This window comes from Mixophyes fleayi, chromosome 4, assembly GCF_038048845.1.
Source record: "Mixophyes fleayi isolate aMixFle1 chromosome 4, aMixFle1.hap1, whole genome shotgun sequence".
Taxonomy (NCBI): Eukaryota; Metazoa; Chordata; class Amphibia; order Anura; family Limnodynastidae; genus Mixophyes; species Mixophyes fleayi.
Genome location: NC_134405.1, coordinates 64,804,807 through 64,818,529, shown reverse-complemented (window position 1 = coordinate 64,818,529; position 13,723 = coordinate 64,804,807). Strand labels below are relative to the sequence as shown.

Genomic DNA, 13,723 nt, shown 5'->3' with positions numbered 1-13,723 from the left:
CTGTCCCTTCACCATTACACTGTGCTCCATCATGATCACTGTCCCTTCACCATTACACCGTGCTCATCATGATCACTGTCCCTTCACCATTACACTGTGCTCCATCATGATCACTGTCCCTTCACCATTACACTGTGCCCTTTCATGATCACTGTCCCTTCACGATTACACTGTGCTCCATCATGATCACCGCCCTTCACCATTACACCGTGCTCCATCATGATCACTGTCCCTTCACCATTACACTGTGCTCCATCATGATCACTGTCCCATCACCATTACACTGTGCTCCATCATGATCACTGTCCCTTCACCATTACACTGTGCCCTTTCATGATCACTGTCCCTTCACAATTACACAGCATTCCATCATGATCATTGTCCCTTCACCATTAAACCATGCTCTTTCACAATCACTGTCCCTTCACCGTTATACCGTGCTCCTTCATGATCACTGTCCCATCACCATTACACTGTGCTCCATCATGATCACTGTCCCTTCACCATTACACAGCATTCCATCATGATCACTGTCCCTTCACCATTACACCGTGCTCCTTCATGATCACTGTCCCTTCACCATTACACTGTGCTCTTTCATGATCACTGTCCCTTCACCGTTACACCGTGCTCCTTCATGATCACTGTCCCATCACCATTACACTGTGCTCCATCATGATCACTGTCCCATCACCATTACACTGTGCTCCATCATGATCACTGTCCCTTCACCATTACACTGTGCCCTTTCATGATCACTGTCCCTTCACAATTACACAGCATTCCATCATGATCATTGTCCCTTCACCATTACACCATGCTCTTTCACAATCACTGTCCCTTCACCATTACACCGTGCTCCATCATGATCACTGTCCCTTCACCATTACACCGTGCTCCTTCATGATCACTGTCCCTTCACCGTTACACCGAGCTCCATCATGATCACCGCCCTTCACCATTACACAGCATTCCATCATGATCACTGTCCCTTCACCGTTACACCGTGCTCCTTCATGATCACTGTCCCTTCACCATTACACAGTGCTCCTTCATGATCACTGTCCCTTCACCATTACACAGCATTCCATCATGATCACTGTCCCTTCACCATTACACTGTGCTCCATCATGATCACTGTCCCTTCACCATTACACAGGGTTCCATCATGATCACTGTCCCTTCACCATTACACCATGCTCTTTCACAATCACTGTCCCTTCACCATTACACCGTGCTCCATCATGATCACTGTCCCTTCACCATTACACCGTGCTCCTTCATGATCACTGTCCCTTCACCATTACACCGTGCTATTTCACAATCACTGTCCCTTCACCATTACACAGCATTCCATCATGATCACTGTCCCTTCACCATTACACCGTGCTCCTTCATGATCACTGTCCCTTCACCATTACACAGGGTTCCATCATGATCACTGTCCCTTCACCATTACACCGTGCTCCTTCATGATCACTGTCCCTTCACCGTTACACCGTGCTCCATCATGATCACTGTCCCTTCACCATTACACCGTGCTCCTTCATGATTACTGTCCCTTCACCGTTACACCGAGGTCCATCATGATCACCGCCCTTCACCATTACACAGCGTTCCATCATGATCACTGTCCCTTCACCGTTACACCGAGGTCCATCATGATCACCGCCCTTCACCATTACACAGCGTTCCATCATGATCACTGTCCCTTCACCATTACACCGTGCTCCATCATGATCACTGTCCCTTCACCATTACACAGGGTTCCATCATGATCACTGTCCCTTCACCATTACACCGTGCTCCTTCATGATCACTGTCCCTTCACCATTACACAGCATTCCATCATGATCACTGTCCCTTCACCATTACACCATGCTCTTTCACAATCACTGTCCCTTCACCATTACACCGTGCTCCATCATGATCACTGTCCCTTCACCATTACACCGTGCTCCTTCATGATCACTGTCCCTTCACCATTACACCGTGCTCTTTCACAATCACTGTCCCTTCACCATTACACAGCATTCCATCATGATCACTGTCCCTTCACCATTACACCGTGCTCCTTCATGATCACTGTACCTTCACCATTACACAGGGTTCCATCATGATCACTGTCCCTTCACCATTACACTGTGCCCTTTCATGATCACTGTCCCTTCACCATTACACAGGGTTCCATCATGATCACTGTCCCTTCACCATTACACCGTGCTCCTTCATGATCACTGTCCCTTCACCGTTACACCGTGCTCCATCATGATCACTGTCCCTTCACCATTACACCGTGCTCCTTCATGATTACTGTCCCTTCACCGTTACACCGAGGTCCATCATGATCACCGCCCTTCACCATTACACAGCGTTCCATCATGATCACTGTCCCTTCACCGTTACACCGAGGTCCATCATGATCACCGCCCTTCACCATTACACAGCGTTCCATCATGATCACTGTCCCTTCACCATTACACCGTGCTCCATCATGATCACTGTCCCTTCACCATTACACAGCATTCCATCATGATCACTGTCCCTTCACCATTACACAGCATTCCATCATGATCACTGTCCCTTCACCATTACACCGTGCTCCATCATGATCACTGTCCCTTCACCATTACACCGTGCTCCTTCATGATCACTGTCCCTTCACCATTACACAGGGTTCCATCATGATCACTGTCCCTTCACCATTACACCGTGCTCCTTCATGATCACTGTCCCTTCACCGTTACACCGTGCTCCATCATGATCACTGTCCCTTCACCATTACACCGTGCTCCGTCATGATCACTGTCCCTTCACCGTTACACCGTGCTCCGTCATGATCACTGTCCCTTCACCGTTACACCGTGCTCCTTCATGATCACTGTCCCTTCACCGTTACACCGTGCTCCATCATGATCACTGTCCCTTCACCGTTACACCGTGCCCCTTCATGATCACTGTCCCTTCACCATTACACCGTGCTCCTTCATGATCACTGTCCCTTCACCGTTACACCATGCTCCTTCATGATCACTGTCCCTTCACCGTTACCCTTCATGATCACTGTCCCTTTACCATTACACAGGGTTCCATCATGATCACTGTCCCTTCACCATTACACTGTGACCTTTCATGATCACTGTCCCTTCACCGTTACACCGTGCTCCTTCATGATCACTGTCCCATCACCATTACACTGTGCTCCATCATGATCACTGTCCCTTCACCATTACACCGTGCTCCTTCATGATCACTGTCCCATCACCATTACACTGTGCTCCATCATGATCACTGTCCCTTCACGATTACACAGCATTCCATCATGATCACTGTCCCTTCACGATTACACAGCATTCCATCATGATCACTGTCCCTTCACCATTACACCGTGCTCCTTCATGATCACTGTCCCTTCACCGTTACACCGTGCTCCTTCATGATCACTGTCCCTTCACCGTTACACCGTGCTCCTTCATGATCACTGTCCCTTCACCGTTACACCGCGCTCCTTCATGATCACTGTCCCTTCACCGTTACACAGCGTTCCATCATGATCACTGTCCCTTCACCATTACACCGTGCTCCTTCATGATCACTGTCCCTTCACCGTTACACAGCGTTCCATCATGATCACTGTCCCTTCACCATTACACTGTGCTCCATCATGATCACTGTCCCTTCACCATTACACTGTGCTCTTTCATGATCACTGTCCCTTCACCGTTACACCGTGCTCCTTCATGATCACTGTCCCATCACCATTACACCGTGCTCCATCATGATCACTGTCCCTTCACCATTACACCGTGCTCCATCATGATCACTGTCCCTTCACCATTACACCGTGCTCCATCATGATCACTGTCCCTTCACCATTACACCGTGCTCCATCATGATCACTGTCCCTTCACCGTTACACCGTGCTCCTTCATGATCACTGTCCCTTCACCGTTACACCGAGCTCCATCATGATCACTGTCCCTTCACCATTACACAGCATTCCATCATGATCACTGTCCCTTCACCATTACACAGCATTCCATCATGATCACTGTCCCTTCACCATTACACAGCATTCCATCATGATCACTGTCCCTTCACCATTACACCGTGCTCCATCATGATCACCGCCCTTCACCATTACACCGTGCTCCATCATGATCACTGTCCCTTCACCATTACACCGTGCTCCTTCATGATCACTGTCCCTTCACCGTTACACCGAGCTCCATCATGATCACTGTCCCTTCACCATTACACTGTGCTCCATCATGATCACTGTCCCTTCACCATTACACCGTGCTCATCATGATCACTGTCCCTTCACCATTACACTGTGCTCCATCATGATCACTGTCCCTTCACCATTACACTGTGCCCTTTCATGATCACTGTCCCTTCACCATTACACTGTGCTCCATCATGATCACTGTCCCTTCACCATTACACTGTGCTCCTTCATGATCACTGTCCCATCACCATTACACTGTGCTCCATCATGATCACTGTCCCTTCACCATTACACTGTGCTCCATCATGATCACTGTCCCTTCACCATTACACTGTGCCCTTTCATGATCACTGTTCCTTCACCGTTACACCGTGCTCCTTCATGATCACTGTCCCTTCACGATTACACTGTGCTCCATCATGATCACCGCCCTTCACCATTACACCGTGCTCCATCATGATCACTGTCCCTTCACCATTACACTGTGCTCCATCATGATCACTGTCCCTTCACCATTACACTGTGCTCTTTCATGATCACTGTCCCTTCCCCCTTACACTGTGCTCCATCATGATCACTGTCCCATCACCATTACACTGTGCTCCATCATGATCACTGTCCCTTCACCATTACACTGTGCCCTTTCATGATCACTGTCCCTTCACAATTACACAGCATTCCATCATGATCATTGTCCCTTCACCATTAAACCATGCTCTTTCACAATCACTGTCCCTTCACCGTTACACCGTGCTCCTTCATGATCACTGTCCCTTCACCATTACACAGCATTCCATCATGATCACTGTCCCTTCACCATTACACCGTGCTCCATCATGATCACTGTCCCTTCACCGTTACACCGTGCTCCTTCATGATCACTGTCCCTTCACCGTTACACCGTGCTCCTTCATGATCACTGTCCCATCACCATTACACTGTGCTCCATCATGATCACTGTCCCTTCACCATTACACTGTGCCCTTTCATGATCACTGTCCCTTCACAATTACACAGCATTCCATCATGATCATTGTCCCTTCACCATTACACCATGCTCTTTCACAATCACTGTCCCTTCACCATTACACCGTGCTCCATCATGATCACTGTCCCTTCACCATTACACCGTGCTCCTTCATGATCACTGTCCCTTCACCGTTACACCGAGCTCCATCATGATCACCGCCCTTCACCATTACACAGCATTCCATCATGATCACTGTCCCTTCACCGTTACACCATGCTCCTTCATGATCACTGTCCCTTCACCATTACACAGTGCTCCTTCATGATCACTGTCCCTTCACCATTACACAGCATTCCATCATGATCACTGTCCCTTCACCATTACACTGTGCTCCATCATGATCACTGTCCCTTCACCATTACACAGGGTTCCATCATGATCACTGTCCCTTCACCATTACACCATGCTCTTTCACAATCACTGTCCCTTCACCATTACACCGTGCTCCATCATGATCACTGTCCCTTCACCATTACACCGTGCTCCTTCATGATCACTGTCCCTTCACCATTACACCGTGCTCTTTCACAATCACTGTCCCTTCACCATTACACAGCATTCCATCATGATCACTGTCCCTTCACCATTACACCGTGCTCCTTCATGATCACTGTACCTTCACCATTACACAGGGTTCCATCATGATCACTGTCCCTTCACCATTACACTGTGCCCTTTCATGATCACTGTCCCTTCACCATTACACAGGGTTCCATCATGATCACTGTCCCTTCACCATTACACCGTGCTCCTTCATGATCACTGTCCCTTCACCGTTACACCGTGCTCCATCATGATCACTGTCCCTTCACCATTACACCGTGCTCCTTCATGATTACTGTCCCTTCACCGTTACACCGAGGTCCATCATGATCACCGCCCTTCACCATTACACAGCGTTCCATCATGATCACTGTCCCTTCACCATTACACCGTGCTCCATCATGATCACTGTCCATTCACCATTACACCGTGCTCCATCATGATCACTGTCCCTTCACCATTACACCGTGCTCCTTCATGATCACTGTCCCTTCACCATTACACCGTGCTCCTTCATGATTACTGTCCCTTCACCGTTACACCGAGGTCCATCATGATCACCGCCCTTCACCATTACACAGCGTTCCATCATGATCACTGTCTCTTCACCATTACACCGTGCTCCTTCATGATCACTGTCCCTTCACCATTACACAGCATTCCATCATGATCACTGTCCCTTCACCATTACACCATGCTCTTTCACAATCACTGTCCCTTCACCATTACACCGTGCTCCATCATGATCACTGTCCCTTCACCATTACACCGTGCTCCTTCATGATCACTGTCCCTTCACCATTACACCGTGCTCTTTCACAATCACTGTCCCTTCACCATTACACAGCATTCCATCATGATCACTGTCCCTTCACCATTACACCGTGCTCCTTCATGATCACTGTACCTTCACCATTACACAGGGTTCCATCATGATCACTGTCCCTTCACCATTACACTGTGCCCTTTCATGATCACTGTCCCTTCACCATTACACAGGGTTCCATCATGATCACTGTCCCTTCACCATTACACCGTGCTCCTTCATGATCACTGTCCCTTCACCGTTACACCGTGCTCCATCATGATCACTGTCCCTTCACCATTACACCGTGCTCCTTCATGATTACTGTCCCTTCACCGTTACACCGAGGTCCATCATGATCACCGCCCTTCACCATTACACAGCGTTCCATCATGATCACTGTCCCTTCACCGTTACACCGAGGTCCATCATGATCACCGCCCTTCACCATTACACAGCGTTCCATCATGATCACTGTCCCTTCACCATTACACCGTGCTCCATCATGATCACTGTCCCTTCACCATTACACAGCATTCCATCATGATCACTGTCCCTTCACCATTACACCGTGCTCCATCATGATCACTGTCCCTTCACCATTACACCGTGCTCCTTCATGATCACTGTCCCTTCACCATTACACCGTGCTCCTTCATGATGACCGTCCCTTCACCATTACACCGTGCTCCTTCATGATCACCGTCCCTTCACCATTACACCCTGCTCCTTCATGATCACCGTCCCTTCACCATTACACCCTGCTCCTTCATGATCACTGTCCCTTCACCATTACACCGTGCTCCTTCATGATCACTGTCCCTTCACCATTACACCGTGCTCCCTCATGATCACTGTCCCTTCACCATTACACAGGCTTCCATCATAATCACTGTCCCTTCACCATTACACCGTGCTCCTTCATGATCACTGTCCCTTCACCATTACACAGGGTTCCATCATGATCACTGTCCCTTCACCATTACACCGTGCTCCGTCATGATCACTGTCCCTTCACCATTACACCGTGCTCCTTCATGATCACTGTCCCTTCACCGTTACACCGTGCTCCTTCATGATCACTGTCCCTTCACCGTTACACCGTGCTCCATCATGATCACTGTCCCTTCACCGTTACTCCGTGCCCCTTCATGATCACTGTCCCTTCACCGTTACTCCGTGCCCCTTCATGATCACTGTCCCTTCACCATTACACTGTGCTCCATCATGATCACTGTCCCTTCACCATTACACTGTGCCCTTTCATGATCACTGTCCCTTCACCATTACACCATGCTCCTTCATGATCACTGTCCCTTCACCGTTACACCGTGCTCCTTCATGATCACTGTCCCTTCATCATTACACTGTGTTCCTTCATGATCACTGTCCCTTCACAGTTACACCGTGTTCCTTCATGATCACTGTCCCTTCATCATTACACTGTGTTCCTTCATGATCACTGTAACTTCACCGTTACATCGTGCTCCATCATGATCACTGTCCCTTTACCATTACACAGGGTTCCATCATGATCACTGTCCCTTCACCATTACACTGTGCCCTTTCATGATCACTGTCCCTTCACCATTACACCGTGCTCCTTCATGATCACTGTCCCTTCACCGTTACACCGTGCTCCTTCATGATCACTGTCCCTTCACCGTTACACAGCGTTCCATCATGATCACTGTCCCTTCACCATTACACTGTGCTCCATCATGATCACTGTCCTTTCACCATTACACTGTGCTCTTTCATGATCACTGTCCCTTCACCGTTACACCGTGCTCCTTCATGATCACTGTCCCTTCACCGTTACACCGTGCTCCTTCATGATCACTGTCCCTTCACCGTTACACCGTGCTCCTTCATGATCACTGTACCTTCACCATTACACAGGGTTCCATCATGATCACTGTCCCTTCACCATTACACCGTGCTCCATCATGATCACTGTCCCTTCAGCATTACACCGTGCTCCATCATGATCACTGTCCCTTCACCGTTACACCGTGCTCCATCATGATCACCGCCCTTCACCATTACACAGCGTTCCATCATGATCACTGTCCCTTCACCGTTACACCGAGGTCCATCATGATAACCGCCCTTCACCATTACACAGCGTTCCATCATGATCACCGCCCTTCACCATTACACAGCGTTCCATCATGATCACTGTCCCTTCACCGTTACACCGTGCTCTTTCATGCTTTTGCAGCTCCATCGCTGTTCCCATCACTATTTCCCCTCCATCCATTTACTTAGCTTTTACCTGCGCTTTCTTTAGTCAGGCTCCTCTCCGCATCACTCCTCACTAAAAACATTGGTCATGATGACATCAATCACTCCTGACAGTCTGAGAGAAGGGTACAGGATGGAGTGAGGAGTCTGTGTTAGGGGCTCCTAAAACACTGGGCACCTGACTGCCAGTCATTGTTTTATTTGACCCCTCACAGAGTGCCAGCCGCTGACCTAAGAAGCAGCCGGCAGTTTCCTACATGTGATGCTGCTACTCCTCCATCTCAGTGCTACCTTGGGAGTGTGGTACATGGTTATGGTGTCACAGTGAAGCGCCAATCTCTCAGTCCCAGGATGAGGACTCCGTACCTGTTAATGTATGCAGTGAGCAAATGGGAGGTACCCTGTATACAGGAGTAAGACAACAGGGTAGGAAAAGCAGAAAATTTGTGTAGTTGATACAAAGAAAAAAAAAAAAAAAAAAATTACAACATTTTTGAAGTTTCACCACCATAAACTGATGTGAAATATATTTAAACACAGGACCAGACTTACAACAGATGTTAAAACTATATAAACTACTGCACTTAAGGACCAATCCTATTTTTAAAGAGGCCTCTTTCTCCAGTAAAAAATCCTGGAGATAAAAGCAGAACGGGAATTGCGGTGGTGCAAGTACCGCCACGATATTTGTTATATAGTCCTCCCCATACAAAGCAAGAAAAAGCCCCATCACCAATAAGGGTTTTGGCCATTTAATAAATCAGCCCCTTAAATATACTAGGCAAACTGAAAAGGAAGAGCTACACAACCACGGCAGAAAACCTATTGCTCATATCTTCTCGTATCATACAATTATATAGACGCGAAGGGGTTTCGACTACACAACTGAAAATGCAGAACTTTAAAGTAGCCTCTCAGTCATATTAAGAGTGCATTCACATATTACCCAAATACACTCATCATTCAATCACACCAAACCTTAATAATCCTTTGTAGCAAGGTCCATGCATGCAAAACCTGAAAAAGAGTGATCCATAACAAAACCAGTAACCAAAGAGGTTCATATCAGTCATTAATGTATTTATGGCATATTTTTTGCTTGTGGCCCTTGTACCAAATTACGAGTAGAAATACAATAATCAAATGCTACAGCTTAATGTCACAAAGTGATAAAAGCATAAGTGGCAGGGCGGTGTGCCCGACAACTGAATCAAGTGCATAGGACTTCAATAGAGAGCTGGGTAGTTTTTCATGAAGGAGAGATCGTTGGACACTACCTGTAAATCTTGCCGCTTGTCCAAGCCGCCAACTGGTAGATTCTATGTCCAGTTCGTGTGTGCCGAGGGAACGGCTGGATGCATTGGGACAAATAGATCAGTCACATCCCAGTCATCATCTGAATGGTTTCCCCCCCCCCCCCCCACTAGTGTAAATTGGTCAGATGTTGATCCAGTGGACAATGTAGAAGGTGAAGATTAAAAAAAAAAGGAGCAATCTGTGACAAGACTAGGGTACCGGGCTGTTGTAATAAACGATAATCCCACACAGCATCCCTCTACCCAATATAAGACTTAGGACTTATTTTATTCTTAAATGTCTGCACAGCATTTGTAACCTAAGTCACACATGCCATGTACTTGTGCATTAAGAGCCGCAGACACCCTGGCATGTCAGAGCTCTGTTCCATAGAGTGGGACTGTGTGCTTGATTATCAAACTCTGTATTTTGACAATTTTTTTTTTTTTTTTTTTTAAATAAGACTCCCCCCATCCTCCCCTTCCAAAAGGTGACTGTATGAGGGAGTTTATTGTTACCATATTTGTAAGAGGTTGCCCACCCTTACACCCCCCCCCTCCCAAGTAGAATATATAGGGAGCCCTCCTAATGTCTGAGGCTGTGGGTCATACTAGGCTCCAAGATCGAGCTACAAGCAGATGAATCTGCCAGCACCAAGAGCCACTCTCTGGTCCCTCCATCATCAGCTATTTATATAACGCCACTAATTCCGCAGCGTTGTACAGAAAACTCATATCAGTTCCTACCGCATTGGGAGCTTAGTCTAAATTCCCTAACATATACACAGACAGACAGACTAGGGTCAATTTGATAGTAGCCAATTAACCTACTAGTATGTTTTTGCAGTGTGGGAGAAAACTGGTGCACCCGGAGGAAACCCACACAAACACGGGGAGAACATACAAACTCCTCACAGATAAGACCCCAGTGCTGGGAGGCAGAAGTGCTAACCACACTACACCACCGTGCTGCCCCAAGCACTATCAGCATGTCTCCAGCTGTGCCTCCCGTACCCAAATGTCAATGCTGTGGCCACACTTCCATTTACACTGAGGGATATGAAGATGCAAAGGCTAAATCTAATGAGAACTTCACCCAAATGCGTTCAGTCTCCTCGCGTTCATTTCCAGAGTGCACATCAAAGTGTATACTTTATACAGCTATAGAGAGCAAGAATTAAAACACAACCTTTGTTTAAAATTGTATTTTTTATTTTATCAATATAAAAATAGTTATTTACAGGAAATAAATATATTTTAAAAACAGACAAATAAATTACACAGTGAGCTACAGGAGGTGAGAGGGGATACGGGAAGGAGCGTGAGAACAGAGAATCCTATTTACAGAGTGGAATGGAAAAAGGATATTTTTAGCGTGCAGACCCCAAGGTTTTGTTTCTAAAAACAGTAAATATAATATGTATATACAAACCATGGCTCTCTTTTCCCTCCCTTCAGCCACTCGCAGACACACAATAGGGACAGGGGAAAAAAAAAAAAAAAGGCATTTGGCAGAAGGAAATAAGCCACATAAGTTCTGGCCTTTCTGAAATGTTATCTAGTGACAGCGATTTTGGAAAATGTGAGATTAAAAATGACTGAACATTCAGCTATTTATGGAACTGGAATGACCCATATTGATTCACAAAACAAATTGTAATGTCTTCTAGGATTGTCCCAGCTTTCAGAACCATGAATGCAAAATAGGAAAAAGATCATAAATAAATAGTAAAACATCCTCACTTCATTTCCGTGCGTCTAAAAACAAGTCATTTACCTGAACACTCGGCAACCAGGCTGGGCTGCATCAAAATGACGTGATTGAAGCTGTCATTTTGGATGTGACCCAAGAAGGGCGAGGAAGAAAGCAAAAGGAACGAGTTGAGAGGGGATTATAGATAAAAATGGCCCCATATTCTGCCTCAGCTGTATACAGTAAGAATTACACATGCTTAAACTACTTTCTGTAGATTGGTCATAAGCAGAGACCCCTTTCTCTACAGGCTTGGGCAACCTCTAGGTCTCCAGCAGCTGTGGACCTACACGCTAGTTAAAGTGTGGCACAGCATACTGTGATTTGTAGTTCCCCCCCAAGAGCTGGGGGCCCACAGGTTTCCCACCTCTATTCTAATACACCACTTCACAACAATTGGTCATGCCACAGAGGATATGCTGTGTTGGTCTCTCATTGTAAACTTTAAGAATACAGATTCTGCATAAAACAGCAGCGACAAATTCTTATTGCCACTGTAGCACCAGCTGTAAAGCCAGACTGGCAACTAATTGGTTAATGATTGATCCCTGCACCAGTGTTGGCAAGAAGAGTAAACAGGCTGCAGAGTCTTAGATCTATTATTGCTGCTCAGGCTGAGGATTTCAGGAAAGGGAGGCTGGACTGGTTCCTCCATCACACTCTGCTGATACCCCGTGTGCCGAATCTTACAAGAAAGATATACATCTGCTGAACTCTTACAGAGGTCTCAGAAATGGGACATAGAGGTTATGTGAGCTGGCACGCATGGGCAAGTAGGGGGCTGCTTACGTCTTCGCCTCACTTCCATTATGTCTGTAAGTGGAGACAGTGGGGGAGAGAAAATAAATTTTGGCTGCATCACTCCCCCAAACCTCCATTCCCTGAGGTAGTTCAGAATAAAAATAGGAACAAAAAACAAAAAAAAACAAACAAAAAAACAGTGCAAACTGTGCATTGTGGTAACAGGGCGTGTCAGACAGAGGATTCCTCAGGATTGGAGTCCGGCAGAGTCTGCCTCTGCTTCAGTTTCCATCTCAGTTCTTCATTAAGTTCTCCAAGTGGGGGGCGCTCCTCACCTACTACCCCACCCAGTGTGAGCCGTATATAGCCATTGCTGTTAGAGCCACGAACACCCGATAGCAGCATGTGGTTAGGGGAATGAAGAGGTGGTGAAGGCAGTGGTTGACCAGGAATCCCATTGCCAGATGGAGAGGAGGAGCCAGTGCTGTTCTGGCACAGTGCGTGACCTGGGACAATCTTGAGTGACCCATCGGAATAGTAGAAAGAAGAGGGGTCCCAAAGCTTCTCATCAGAATCTGCACTCGGCAGGCACTTTGCAATTTTAGGCTGCGACGGCAACTGAATGGGATACACCAGCGTATTCTCCAGGGACTTAGAACCTTTCTCCATTTCATCCTGTAACTTCCGCCGCAGATAGAAAACAGCCAGAAATAGAACCAAGCATACAGCGCCAAGACCTATTACCATCATCCAAACCAAACCAAGACCATCCATGGGAGCACGAGATTCCAACGTGAGAGATGGGGAAGCCACAACACCGAGTTGGTAATTGTCCGAGGCCAAACGAACCCCCTGTTCAACTGAATAGCAGAAGTACGTGCCAGAGTGGTGGGCACTGACTCCAAGGATGACCAGAGCCTGCAGGGTAATGTCATAAAGCACAGAGTCGCTTTCATCCTGTGACAACTCCTGACCATTAAAGGTCCATAAGGGCTGTGCCAGATTGGAGGTCAGCTCACAAGGGAGAACAACATTTGTACCAATGGCCACCGTGAGGTTCCTGGATGCAGGCTTCACT

At 47.1% G+C, this 13,723-nt stretch overlaps 1 protein-coding gene across 12 annotated transcripts in view; it reads right to left on the bottom strand.

The window, feature by feature from the left end:
* Positions 1-11,341: 11,341 nt before the first annotated feature.
* SEMA4C (semaphorin 4C) overlaps positions 11,342-13,723 on the bottom strand; it is a 465,016-nt gene continuing 462,634 nt past the window's right edge. For all 12 annotated transcript variants that reach the window (XM_075207325.1, XM_075207330.1, XM_075207327.1 and 9 more), the window contains one exon: positions 11,342-13,721. In XM_075207325.1, the coding sequence (XP_075063426.1) occupies positions 12,877-13,721 (845 nt within the window). In that variant the 3' untranslated portion in view covers positions 11,342-12,876. The remainder of the gene's footprint in view (positions 13,722-13,723) is intronic.